Below are 13,142 nucleotides of genomic sequence, written 5' to 3'. Positions count from 1 at the left end.
GGTGAGAACGTTTCAGTAAGCAACGAACCTTCTCAGTGTTTCTCCCTGACTTATTAATATGCACAGTATATATTCTACAGTTATTTGGAACTGAATTAAGTGCTTTCTTTAATCGTTCATGGAAATATTGCAGTAGATTGGAGCAGATCAGAGTAGACAAGGTGGCCAAGTCTGATCGTCGCCAGCCATATCGCTTTAGCATTTTGTTATATGTACGTTCACACGCTCGAGTTATCGCAATGTCTCGCGCGTCGTGGCCAGTCGAGACTAAAATTAACATTTTTTTTGTATTCTATTTGCATGTATCTACACTCAGGTGATTTAACCTGAGTGTTTTTGAGAATGAACTGCCAACATTGATCCATAAACCATTGCAGCTCGTATCTTGAACCTTTGCGTTCCGGGAGTGTTATTCCAGGTTTCAAGGCAGCAACCACGCACGTCGCGTCAAGCATCAAGTATAACATTCTGCTAAGGGACATAAGCTATTAGCCGGTGAAGGGCGTTGTTTTTATTACTAGCACCAACCACGGCATGGCGCGTCCTCAGGTTGCGGATCGAGGAGACGCTTCTAGATATAGAGGTTAGCTGCGAATATACGGAATAAGCAGTCGCGGATAGCCGACTAGGAATGGTCCTCCAGCTTGGGGGTTTGGGTAGGGCTAACAACCTCATCCTGTAAAAAAAAAAAAAAAAAAAAAAAAAAAAAAAAAAAAAAAAAGCACTTGTTCAGAAATATTCACAAAAGCCTCGGACAAGGACTGATAACTTGGCACGACATCAGCAAAAGAAAATGGACATGAGATTTGGAACATGGAATATTAGGAGTCTTTATAGGGCAGGCGCGTTAAAATCCGTAACGAGTGAGTTAGAGAAATACAGGATGGAAGTAGTAGGGGTTCAGGAAGTTAAGTGGAAAGGAAATGGATCTATGAATTCCGGAAAATTTACGTTCTTTTACGGGAAAGGAAATAAAAATCACCAGTCAGGAACAGGGTTTTTCGTTCATAAACGTATATTACCAGCAATTAAACGGGTTGAATTTGTTACTGACAGGCTTTCTTTTATTACTCTTAAGGGACGGTGGTGTGATATTATTGTTTTAAATGTACATGCCCCAACTGAAGATAAGGATGACGATATAAAAGACAGTTTTTACGAAGAAGTGGAACGGATATTTGACCAACTCCCGCGATACCATATTAAAATTTTATTAGGGGATTTCAAAGCGAAGGTAGGACGAGAGGATATTTTCAAACCGATTATAGGGAAAGCCTGCATAAGGAAAGTAATGACAACGGTGTTAGACTCGTGAACTTTGCAACATTAAAAAACCTAATCGTGAAGAGTACAAAATTCCCACATCGCGACGTTCATAAATACACTTAGACATCACCAGACGGGAAAACACATAATCAAATTGATCACGTTTTAGTAGATAGAAGAAGGCAATCTAGCATAATTGATGTCCGATCGTTTAGAGGGGCTGATTGTGACACTGACCACTACCTGGTAGCAGCGATAATACGAGAGAGGTTATCGTTGAATAAAGGTAATATTCATTGTCCGAAAACGGAGAGATTCAATTTAAAGAAATTAGAAGAGAGCCAGGTAAGAGAGAAATACCAGATTGAAGTTTCGAATAGATTCTCGGCTTTAGAAGATTCGGAGTGCACTAGTGTTGAGGATACCTGGATTGAAATTAGAGATAGCATTAAAATTTCAGCAAAAGAAAAATTGGGACACGCGGAAATACGTAGGAACAAACCATGGTTCGACCAGGAATGCATAAAACTAGCAGAGAAGAGAAAACAGGCAAAATTACGCTGGCTACAAAACCCGAATGAAATAACTACACAAAATTTCGCAGATATCAGGCGGGAAACTTCCAAAACTTTTAGAACAAAGAAACGCGATTTTCTGAAAGCTAAAGGAACTTGAAGATAATAGTAAAAATAAAAAGATCTTGGACATGTATAAGGGAATCAACGAATTTAAGAAAGGCTATCAACCTCGTGCTTATATATTAAAGAAATCTGACGGTACAGTTCTCACTGACACGGATAGCATCTTAAATAGATGGAAATATTTCTTTGACGATTTGCTTAACACGCAACCAAAAACTAGTGTGCGTGGAGAGAAGGAGATACACACCGCAGAACTGTATATTCCAGAACCCAGCCGAATAGAAGTAGAAACCGCTATAAAGAAACTAAAGAAACACAAATCTCAGGGTGTAGATGAAATTCCGGCTGAGTTAATTTTAGCTGGAGGCGAAAAATTGTGGAACAAGATACACAAACTCATTCTTCTTATCTCGAACAAGGAAGAATTGCCACAAGAGTGAAAAGAATCAATCATGGTTCCAATTCACAAGAAAGGCGACAAAACTGATTGTAATAATTATCGAGGCATTTCTCTTCTGTCAACATCCTATAAAATCCTTTCAAATATTTTATTAGCAAGACTGACCCCATACGCAGATGAAATTATTGGAGATTATCAGCGCGGATTCAGACGAAATCGATCAACTATCGACCAAATAAATATTTACCATTCGCCAAATACTCGAAAAAAAGTGGGAATACAATACCCCGGTACATCAACTATTTATTGATTTTAGAAAGGCGTACGACTCGATTCGGAGAGAAACATTATACAACGTTCTTACAGAACTTAGAGTACCGAGAGAGCTAATTAGATTAATTAAGATATGTCTAAATGAATCCCAAAGTAAAGTCCGGGTAGAAAAATTTTGTCTACGAGCTTTCACGTCGAAAATGGCCTGAAGCAAGGAGATGCGTTGTCGTCATTATTATTTAACTTCGTTCTGGAATACGCTATAAGGAAAATCAAAGATAGCAACCAGGGCCTACAGTTGAACGGTATTCACCAGGTTATGGCATATGCTGATGATATAAATTTAATAGGGGATGATAGGAGAACAATAGAAAGAAATGCAGAGATCTTATTAAACGCTTGCAGGGACATGGGTTTAGAAGTAAATGCAGAGAAAACTAAATACATGGAAGTGCGGCGGGACCGGAATACAGCAAATTATGGATGCGTTAAAATATTAAATAATACTTTTGATAAAGTGGATAGTTTGAAATATCTAGGATCAATATTAACAGAGGAAAATCATATTCACGGAGAAATTAAATGTCGACTAAAAGCAGGAAATTCATGTTACTATTCGGTTCAAAATCTCTTGTCGTCGCGAATTCTGTCGAGGAATTTGAAGCTTAAAATATATAAAACGATAATCATGCCTGTTGTTCTGTATGGGTGCGAAACATGGTCACTTACTCTGAGGGAAGAACATAAACTGAATGTATTTGAGAAAAAGATCCTGAGACGAATATTCGGACCCAAGACGAACGGGAATGGGGAATGGCGGAAACTTCATAACGAGGAAATACATAATTTATATGGTTCACCCAACATTGTTAGGGTCGTGAAGTCTAGGATGCTTGAGTGGGCGGGTCATGTAGCTAGAATGGAAGAAAGTAGAAACGCTTTCAAAGTCTTGACTGGAAGACCAATCGGAAAACGACCATTAGGAAGACCTAGGCGCAAATGGGAGGACAATATTAAGATGGATCTCGCATAAGTTGGAATACAAAGTATAAACTGGATGCAGTTAGCTAAGGATAGAAGACAGTGGAGAGCTTTTGTGAACGCGGCATTAAACCCCCGGGTTCCATAGGCCATAGAGTGAGTTAGAGTTAGCCAATTAATAAGTCCCAGGTTCATATACCTAGTGCGTAAAGTTATAAACGCGCCCTCCAACATTAGCATTCCACTTTGGAGACTAAATGATTTTGCTGAAGATTCATGTCGACTCTTCAGGACTGTTTGGAGCAGCAACCAGGTTACTACGTGGGATTATCCCGGCAACACTTCCCCCAGTGCTAATTCCCCAAGTGCGTCAATGGTGTGAGAAAAGCATTTATAGTGAAATTTCAATTATAATCTTCCGTCTATATATATATATATATATATATATATATATATATATATATATATATATATATATATATATATATATCAAAATGATAAAGGGCTACAGTATAGTGAAAAAGTAATGTGTGATTTTAATAAAGGAAATAATTATATATATTCAGTGTTAGGTGTTGCGATCGTTTCTCTTGTCTATTTTCTTTTTAATAGTATTCTAATAAATAAGTATAGTGTCATTTATCCAGTGTGTTTTCCTTGTGTGTATGAGTGATGTTTGCGTGCGTTATGGCCTGGATGACCGTCTGATCGTCCGTGAGGTTTCCCAGACGAGACATCCGAACCTCTCGGCGCCTAAAGCCCACCTCATCATTAAGTCCAGGTCTAAAGAAAATACTCCCTGGCTGCCCGAACAGAGACTAGACTCTGATTACAAATAAATGGTACCCGAACAGCGACCCGACTAGATTATAGTCGATTACAGTTTAATCGATCAGTTTTTGGATGAAAGTTGTTGAGACACTTCACTACTTTTTCCTTTGATGAGAAACCTAAGGGCCCTATTACATAAGCCCACTGGTTGCGCAACTGGTGGCGCCACCAAACTCTTGCGTATCGTCCACCAATGGTGCAACCAAAACAAGACAAATATTTTCATGAGAAAATGCCTTCAGTGAGTGAGAGCATGCTTCTCATTGCCCTCTTGATAAAAAAGAGAGGGCGAAAAAAGAAGAAAGTGTACGTACACCCAATATTGATGTCAAGGTAAGATAAAAGTCTATCTTACATACTATTCGACTATCTTTGTCCGGATAACTACAAATAAAATCCTTAGTGTTCACTTTATTGTCTACCCCTTTAAAATTTCGGGTTTTTAAAAATAAGTTTAAATTTCATCATTTTCCAGGTGGTATCCTCCAAAACAACTTCTTTGTGACAATCGAGGTGAACTTGTATTGAATTTCAGGATGCAAAGTACATTAATTGCACATATCTTTATAAGATCAAAAAATATCACCATGGATCATTTTGTTCCTATTCAGTGTTGTGATCACTTGCACTTAATTACGTGATAAATTCCATAATCACTCTCATCATAACATACATCCGACTTTTCCTCTTTCTCCTCAAGCCACTGCAGGGCAACATTCTTATCTTGTGTTTTCTTTGTCTTCCGGCGTTCTGACATTTTACTCGTTACGTATATAGGCGAGCGGTTGACAATTGTCACCCAAATACGCTGTTGCAGAGAGAATTTATTTCTTACAAACTGTAGACGGGAAAGAGAAGTGTACTACTGCCACCACAATAAACATCAATAATTAACCTTCAGCTACTGAAAGGCACAACTCAGAATACCAAAACACAGTGATGCAAATTTGAGACAAAAATCACTGGGGGGACCTGTCACCCACGTGCCTAATCTAGGGTTAAACGGTACCATTCACATTTCCATATCATGTCCATGAGGTGGGAAATTTTGAGAGAAATCGGGATTTTTCTCTGGGAAAAAATTCTAAATTTTGAGCCCTCTGTACTCCGTGTTAACGCAGACACCTGAGTATTAACTTTAAAATACCAAGGTGTATACTAAATGTGTGTACAAAATTTCAAGCTTCTATCTTGAATAAGGGCGGAAAAAATATTTACCAATAATCCTCACAATGCCCAAGATTACCGCAAAAGACCCTGACCTCAGGTAAAATTTTCCTGAGACATGCCTATTTATCCTAGGATCATGTTTTGGAGCTCATTTTCTTTAGAATAGAACATCCTTTCAAATTACATCATTTACATGTCACCATCATGTACCTGAGGCGGGAAAGTCGCGAAAAAGTGGAGCTTTTGGTTAAATATCCCTTTTCTTTACATTTTTGCGCCTCTTAACCCTCCTGCGTTAACACTGAGATCTTAAAAGAAATCCAATAGATGCTACTTGGTGGACTGAATGTTTGTGCAAAATTTCAATCTAGTAGGTGCCAAAGTAAGCCCGCCAAAAAATAATAAAAACAGGCCTAACAAAAAGTATTTTTATTAAAGTTAAGACATCATCATCTCTTATGTCTCGACGCAGAAAGGCGTGAAACCATACGTAACGTGTTTTGCAATGCCTCTAGAATCGAAAAAGCAAACGAAAAATGTAATAAAAAGCTTTATTGGTTCTCTTTTAACCCGCGATTGGTCCCGCCGTTAGAAAAAAATCTAACCATAATACATTTTTCGCTGTAACTTTTACTTCTCTTTATTTTCACTGAAGTTACATTTAAAATACCTCCCCTACTCCTATTTTGTTGTTTCTGTGCAATCTGTCTACAACACTTCACAAATGCTGAAAACGTCTGTGCCCAGAATTAGTATCTTAATATATTAAAGGTAAAATGGTGCGTTAGAAAAACTATACATGCGACTGATGGCGTTGCTCCATAAGGCACGACTGATCGCGGGTTAATCGAATAATGAAGACACTCCTTCAGTACCTAAAAATAGGTACTAGAACTTCAAAGGACTATCAGTTTGCCTAATTCCTGCATTTTGTCTTCTCTGGTTTTCTTCCTTACATTTCCGTCACCACCTTCATTGTCACTTGCCATTTCTCTCTAATCAAAAAACACTACAAAAGTGACAACATATTGCGGTCTTATAAGTCACAGAGCGAGCGCCGATGATCAAACAACTTTTGAACCTGCTACTGTGGCACCATCAGTGGCCTAGTGTAATACGCTACGTTAAGAACAATGACCCAAGTGTGTTCCGTGCCACTAGTGGTTCCCGGGCAGTTGCTGAGCTCGCAACCAACCGTCCACCGATTTGTTGGTGGCACCACTAGTTGCCCTAGTGTAATAGGCTCTATATATTTCAATGTCCCGCCACATGTTCTGTCCACTGGTTGCTCGACCAGTTGCGCAACCAGTGGCCTACTCTAATAGGGCCCTAAGTAGTCTCGGTTTGCAATATCAGTTCCATACTAGACAATTTATAGCTATACCAATTTCAGAGTATAGTAAAAAAAAAAAAATATCAGGTTGTATAAGCTTTAGATTTTCCTAACTGTCCCTAACCTATAAAATGTATCATACATTTACATTTATCAGAAATGAAATTATTATCTACTAGGGCTAATTTAACCTAACAAAATTTATAATAGAATATTTGATTCATATGCGCAACGGAAGATATCAAAAGATTTCAAGTTCTTGTTTCAACGGCAAAACCAAGAGTGAAAATTCTAACGCTGTTACTGAACTACAACTTCACACTATGTATATATATATATATATATATATATATATATATATATATATATATATATATATATAAACCTACATATGTACATTTAGAGCTGTATGGATTTAAATCTAAGAGCAGTTATTCGAAGTTATAAAGCCAGATTATTGTAACTATTTATTCTTGCCAATCAATAAATAATTACACAGTAACAAATATTAACTTTTTGAAAAAGTAGCAAGAATATTCGTTTAACAGAGGACATTCGAAATAATGAAGTTTGCACTTACAATCAGTCCGGAGCTGAATGACACAAATTGTCTCTCTTCATTTTTTTTTTTTCCTTTATCCAAAAGTCAAACCTTAGTTAAAAATAAAATTTTACATTCGAATTTCTATTCAGCAATCAATAAATATATATATAATTAATATCAAAGTCATTGTTATTCCGAATATTTGCCTATGTCGCAGTATTTCAAGTATATATTTTTATGTGATTATGCTGTTACATTATTATAGCACAAGATTCTTGTCTGGATTCTCAAAATTTCAGCACTCTTCATTAGTACACGTTAAATCATGATAAATCAAGGAAAGAAAAAAATTAACACAGACATATCAGTGATCCATCCTCTCTACTTCTTTACAAAATTATTATTAAATTGACGTTCGTTCGATTTAACCGACAACTACTCCTGTCATTCATATTTCGAATATAACAACAGACATAAGCATGTACCACTACTATTATACTTTCATTTCAATTCGAATGTAAGTAAGTAGCATATACCAAGCTACTCTTGCCTATGCATCAGTTAAGCAACACATCTACTACTACGAGCACTACTATTAATGGAGCGAAGATGAAATATTTACAAATGATCAATGAAAAGAAAAAAAAAGAAAAAAAAACTACATCTATGTGACAGGGTCTACATATCGTCAATGATACCAGAACGTCATTCTCAAAACTTTTAACATTTCAGCTTCACAATTCGTTATTAAAAGTGATGGATCCACATAACGAATATCAGTCTATCCTATATGTATAGATAGTTTTAGTTGAAGAGTGGCAAGTTGAGTTACATTAGATTAACCTATATTAACCTGCGACATGACAAATATGCGTTAATGCGATCGAAATAAAATTCAAGACGAATCAACCTAACCTACGAAATATGTGAGTAACCGAATTGATCTAACCTAACACAAGACAAAATTTACAATATTATAACCAAAAAGAAAACACTAAAAATTTACTGTTTAAATATTACCCTGGATCGACTTAACATATTACAATACACATAAGCACGTAAGAATTAAAGTAATGCCGCATATGAGTTCGTTATCCCCTATACAACCGATTCAGCAATCACGAACAGAAAATTTTTATACCGAACTAACATATTCATAGGCACGGTCAAAGTAAAACTGTACCTAAACTACAACGAGACAAAACATATTCAGGGACATGGTCACAGTAAAATTATACCTAAACTACAATGAGATAAAACATATTCATAGGAACGGTCAAAGTAAAATTCTACCAAGTCAACCTAATCTATGACATAATAAAAACACACACTTTCACAAGACAATTTTACCAAACGGACATATTAAAAGTAGCACGTTTAATGATTCGATTACATTTCGATTTTATCAAATATACTTAGGAGTGGACAAAAATGTGGTGAGCTACGAAGACGCGTGACGCACCCTTACTTATCTGCACATATTGGTTGCGAAGATTTTCATTCCATAAGTTACCATACTGTCTAGAATTAGAAAGGAAATTTTGATATTACCACTTCTCCAACGCCTTTCGCTAGAAGTTTACACAAACTGGCTCCCTCAATCTTGGATTATGCAGGAGAGGCTATGATTCGTCCAACCTCTGAATTGAAACATCGGATTCCCTTTCTTCAGCCACCAGTTTGACGTTCTATGATTTATAGAAAGTAGCTCTCGTAGTCCGAAGCAACGGATTTCGACAAATATACCTCCTGCCTCATTACTTTATAATTATAATAATGGCGGAGGTGATATTCGGTGGCCTTCTGCCGAAAGAAGGTTATCTACTAATTTTAAGTCAAGCTCTTTTTTTTTTCTTTCTTTTTTTTCTTTTCAAAAACAGTAAACTAGGTTGGGTCTAAACAATGATTTCACCAAGGTTATAGTCCGAAATAAATGTTTTGTTACGAAATTTCTAAAATTTTTGGAGCACTGACACGGCCACCGTCTAACCACACTAGTACATTAGAATTAGCTGCGTCTTCCCTCTCTCGGAACCAGGCCTTGATAAACGCGTTTTCAATATCATATACTCGACTATAAACTAAGACAATTTTATAACAATTATATCGCAGTACAGGAACCTAGCCGCCTAAACCGTAATTTTATATATTAAATTTAATTTTCTAATTACTGAAAATAACGTATAGCATAAAATTGAGAACTCACCTATTCTCTCCTTGTCGATGTTTACTTGTTGCCGGAGCAACAAGAAATTTCATCACCCTTTTAGATGCCATTTTACAAAAACCAGCATTACGTATGCACCAAATAGCGATTCAAACGCCCTCTTGCTGTAATAGCAAGAACTACCCCTCTACTATTAACAAAAGAATGGCACATACTGCAACGAAGCGGAAGTTGTAGGTTTATAAGCAAGGTAATATAAATTTTAAATAATTAGGTTTAATTAGATATTAAGCTCGTTTTAAGAATATCGTATACGATAGGAATAAAAACTCTTACGCATCATGCCGTAACTTAAACTAAATCTATAGTAACCGACTTGAGAGAAATATTCGCTTTTGGATTAAAATTTTGGTATGTGTTTCATATCATAAATTAGGTTGAATAGATATATCTCATCTGTACCAATATTACGGACATGCCTCCATACCAGCAACAAAGAAAACAAATTATAATTACCAAACACTATAACAACATAAAACGAGAATAGAACAACATGACTGGTACAGTAGCACTATACGGGGGCCAACTTTATCATCAACAGCAGCAATGTAAACAACCGGTTAAACGGGTTGTTACAAATTGATTTACCTTAACAAGAACATCTAGTGCAGCAGGTACCCTATAAGTCTTAATAGACGAATTGTTCATAATTGCAGGATTGAAGTAGCTGGCACCTCTAACACACTTGAAAGCAAGAGGGCTTTTGACAAAAATCTTCTTGTATATATCAACAAGGAATTTTCTGCAGTCTCCATGGAACTGAAGAACTTTCCCATCTTTTATTACCTTACCTTTTAAAGCTGCTGAGGATGTAAATCCAATGTCAACAGCACGGAAGGTCTTCAGGTTTACTGTATTCTTCAAATTGAGAGAAGTTTCTTACTAGTATTTGCCGATTCCAAAATCTGATTCTCTATAATTCTTCCCAACACGTGTCGAAGCATAGTACTCAGATCAGTGAACATAAAAGGAGAAGAGGATCATTACTCTGATATTTGGGGAGATACTGTTCTAGTTCAAGAGAAATAGAACGCATGAATGCCAACTGTGCTGTGAGCACGTCATTTCTTACAAAACTTTTTATGCTTACAAAGTTTTCTAATGTTTTTTTTTTTTCTTTCTTCATCAACATACCTATTTTATGTTGATGAAGAAAGGACCCTATTTTAAAAACGTTTGCCAATTCTTTTTGGAAATATGTCCATATGTAACTAGGTATCCAAGTTTATCTTGAACTTTATCGCAATTTCGCTGTCGGGAAACATCACTTTAAAAACATCACTACAAATGCCAAAACTTCTACCAGAAGAATGGGTCATAACTTGATTAACAGCCCACAATATTTTTGCAGTAATAACTTCATCTTTGATAATAAAATTATTAAGACTACTTGTAATACAAGTAGTGATTTCATAATACAAGTACTGAATGTTGTGGTCTTGTTATCAATAAAACAAGTATGTGCGTTATTTACAACTGAAGTTCGCACTTCACAAAGTTCAGCTTTCACTGGAACAGAGCTTGTAATTGATGGAACAGCATTCACAAAAACAGTTTGTAGTTTCTTCCTTGGCAAATACCATATGAAACAGTATTTTTGCTCGAACTTGAAGAATTTACTCTTTCAATATGCTTTTTGCCTCTGGCATGAGATCGAACTGAAGACACTCTCGTGTTGCTAATATCAAAACTGTTCAAACAAAAGAGCAATACCCTTTATACTTATCATTTTCCAACCTCTGAAGAAAATTCAAATCTGAATTTATTGTTCAGTCCCATCGCTCAGTTTTTAAATAAGTCTCTCCTCTTATTTTCCTCATTCTCTCTCAAAAGATATGTGCAACGGTAATAATCACACATAAATAAATAATAATGGATGTATTATATATATAATATACTCAGGGCTGAAAACTAGCTGTCGGGTAAAATTTACTGACTTAATACCGGACATTACTGACATCAAATCCTCATTTAAAATATGAAGTAGGCTATAATATATCAAATAATTAATTGGTTTTAAAATTAGCTACCTTCTCCCCACCGAGCAGCTGTGAAAACTGAAACTCTATCTGAAACTTTCAACAAACACTTCGTTGACTTCACAAAATATTTCTTCAAAAATCAATAATTAATGCGACCTGCAACAAAAAATTTCAAATGAAATTAAAGAAGAGTGGTGCTGTTATGTGTATGTAGCTGCCTATGAAAGAGCTGAAATCTTTACATAAGCAATATGCCACATCCATACAAAGCATTAAAACTGGCTCTCAGTTTCCCATCATTGGGCATACTTTTACTGACTTTACTGACTAGTTTGCAGCCCTGTATACTGTGCTTGAAGCATTGCATATAATACAAAGTATTCATTATTATTATACGTGAAGTATTGGGGGAAACGAGGAAAAAAGCAGAATTAGTAGAAAAGGAGAAGTTGGTGACTATCTGCAACCCCAAGAGATGTGGCGTCACGTCTTAACGCCGGAACATTGGGGAAAATCACAATTTATTATTTCAGTAACTGTACTATATTACATAAGTATTGTTGTTCTATAAAATCACTTTTTTCATGACCTGAAACTCAAATTCACGACTTTAAGCATCCTTTAACAGACAACTCCAATTCATGACTTTCAGGCCCGTAGACATCCTGCTCGGAGGGCTGATACAGTGAGCCAAGAGCATTATTTGTATTATCTAAATGTATTATTAAGTTATATTATAACTTGTGTAAATAATCGTAATTATTCTATTCTAGTTTTAATGCAACGACTGTTATTACCCTTGACTTTTGGAGTTCAAAAATCCAGGGTAGATTATAAAGAATGATATTTGTGTATTTCATGACTTTTCCAGTATGTAGATCAAAGTTCCAGTATTATTTCCAGTATCAAAATTAAAATCCAGTATAATCCAAGTATTTCCAGTATCAGTATCCATGGTTTATAATTTATCTAAATGATTTGTACAATTTGAAAATCGATGGCTATATTCAATTATTTGCGGATGATACCACAATAACTATTATGGGTAAAAAATGAGAAAAAACTTATACTAAACCGAAAATAACATTAAATAAGGTAAATCAATAGTTTGAACAAAATTATTTGGTTTCAAATTTAACAAGAATGATTGGCCAACCTCAAAACTTTGTTTTTAAGATATTATAATTGTGTTAATATTATACATTGTTACTGTAATGCAATTAATGAAGTTACGAATCAGAATTATTTACCTGTAAAAATTGACGAACACTGAAAGTAGACATCGATTATTCAACATGTAACAAAAGAATTTAAGAAAATTAGTGTATAAATCTGTACGATTAAGAGGCTGTTTAAAATTAAAGGTTTTACGTATGGTGTATTACTAAGGCTGCCAGACATCCCGATTTAGCCAGGACAGTCCTTTCTTTTTAACTCGTGTCCCGACTTTTTTAAAGACTGCAAACAAAGGAATAACTGCCATGGCAATTAATT

General features: G+C 35.7%; 1 protein-coding gene across 4 annotated transcripts in view; it reads right to left on the bottom strand.

Annotated features, from left to right (window-relative positions):
* The window catches only part of LOC145694666 (zinc finger and BTB domain-containing protein 41-like), a 93,614-nt gene extending 80,994 nt beyond the window's left edge, over positions 1-12,620 (bottom strand). For 2 of the 4 annotated variants that reach the window (XM_081771138.1, XM_081771137.1), the window contains exon 1: positions 9,646-12,619. In XM_081771138.1, coding sequence (XP_081627264.1) covers positions 9,646-9,716 — 71 coding nt within the window. In that variant the 5' untranslated portion in view covers positions 9,717-12,619. Of the gene's footprint in view, positions 1-8,990 lie in introns of all 4 variants that reach the window. The other 2 variants (XR_014133036.1, XM_081771139.1) reach the window with 2 other exon arrangements.
* Positions 12,621-13,142: the final 522 nt, after the last annotated feature.

Source organism: Thermobia domestica, chromosome 9 (genome assembly GCF_964235325.1).
Source record: "Thermobia domestica chromosome 9, izTheDome1.hap1.1, whole genome shotgun sequence".
Taxonomy (NCBI): domain Eukaryota; kingdom Metazoa; phylum Arthropoda; class Insecta; order Zygentoma; family Lepismatidae; genus Thermobia; species Thermobia domestica.
Note: the sequence above shows the minus strand (reverse complement) of the source record. Positions and strands in the feature narration are given on the sequence as shown.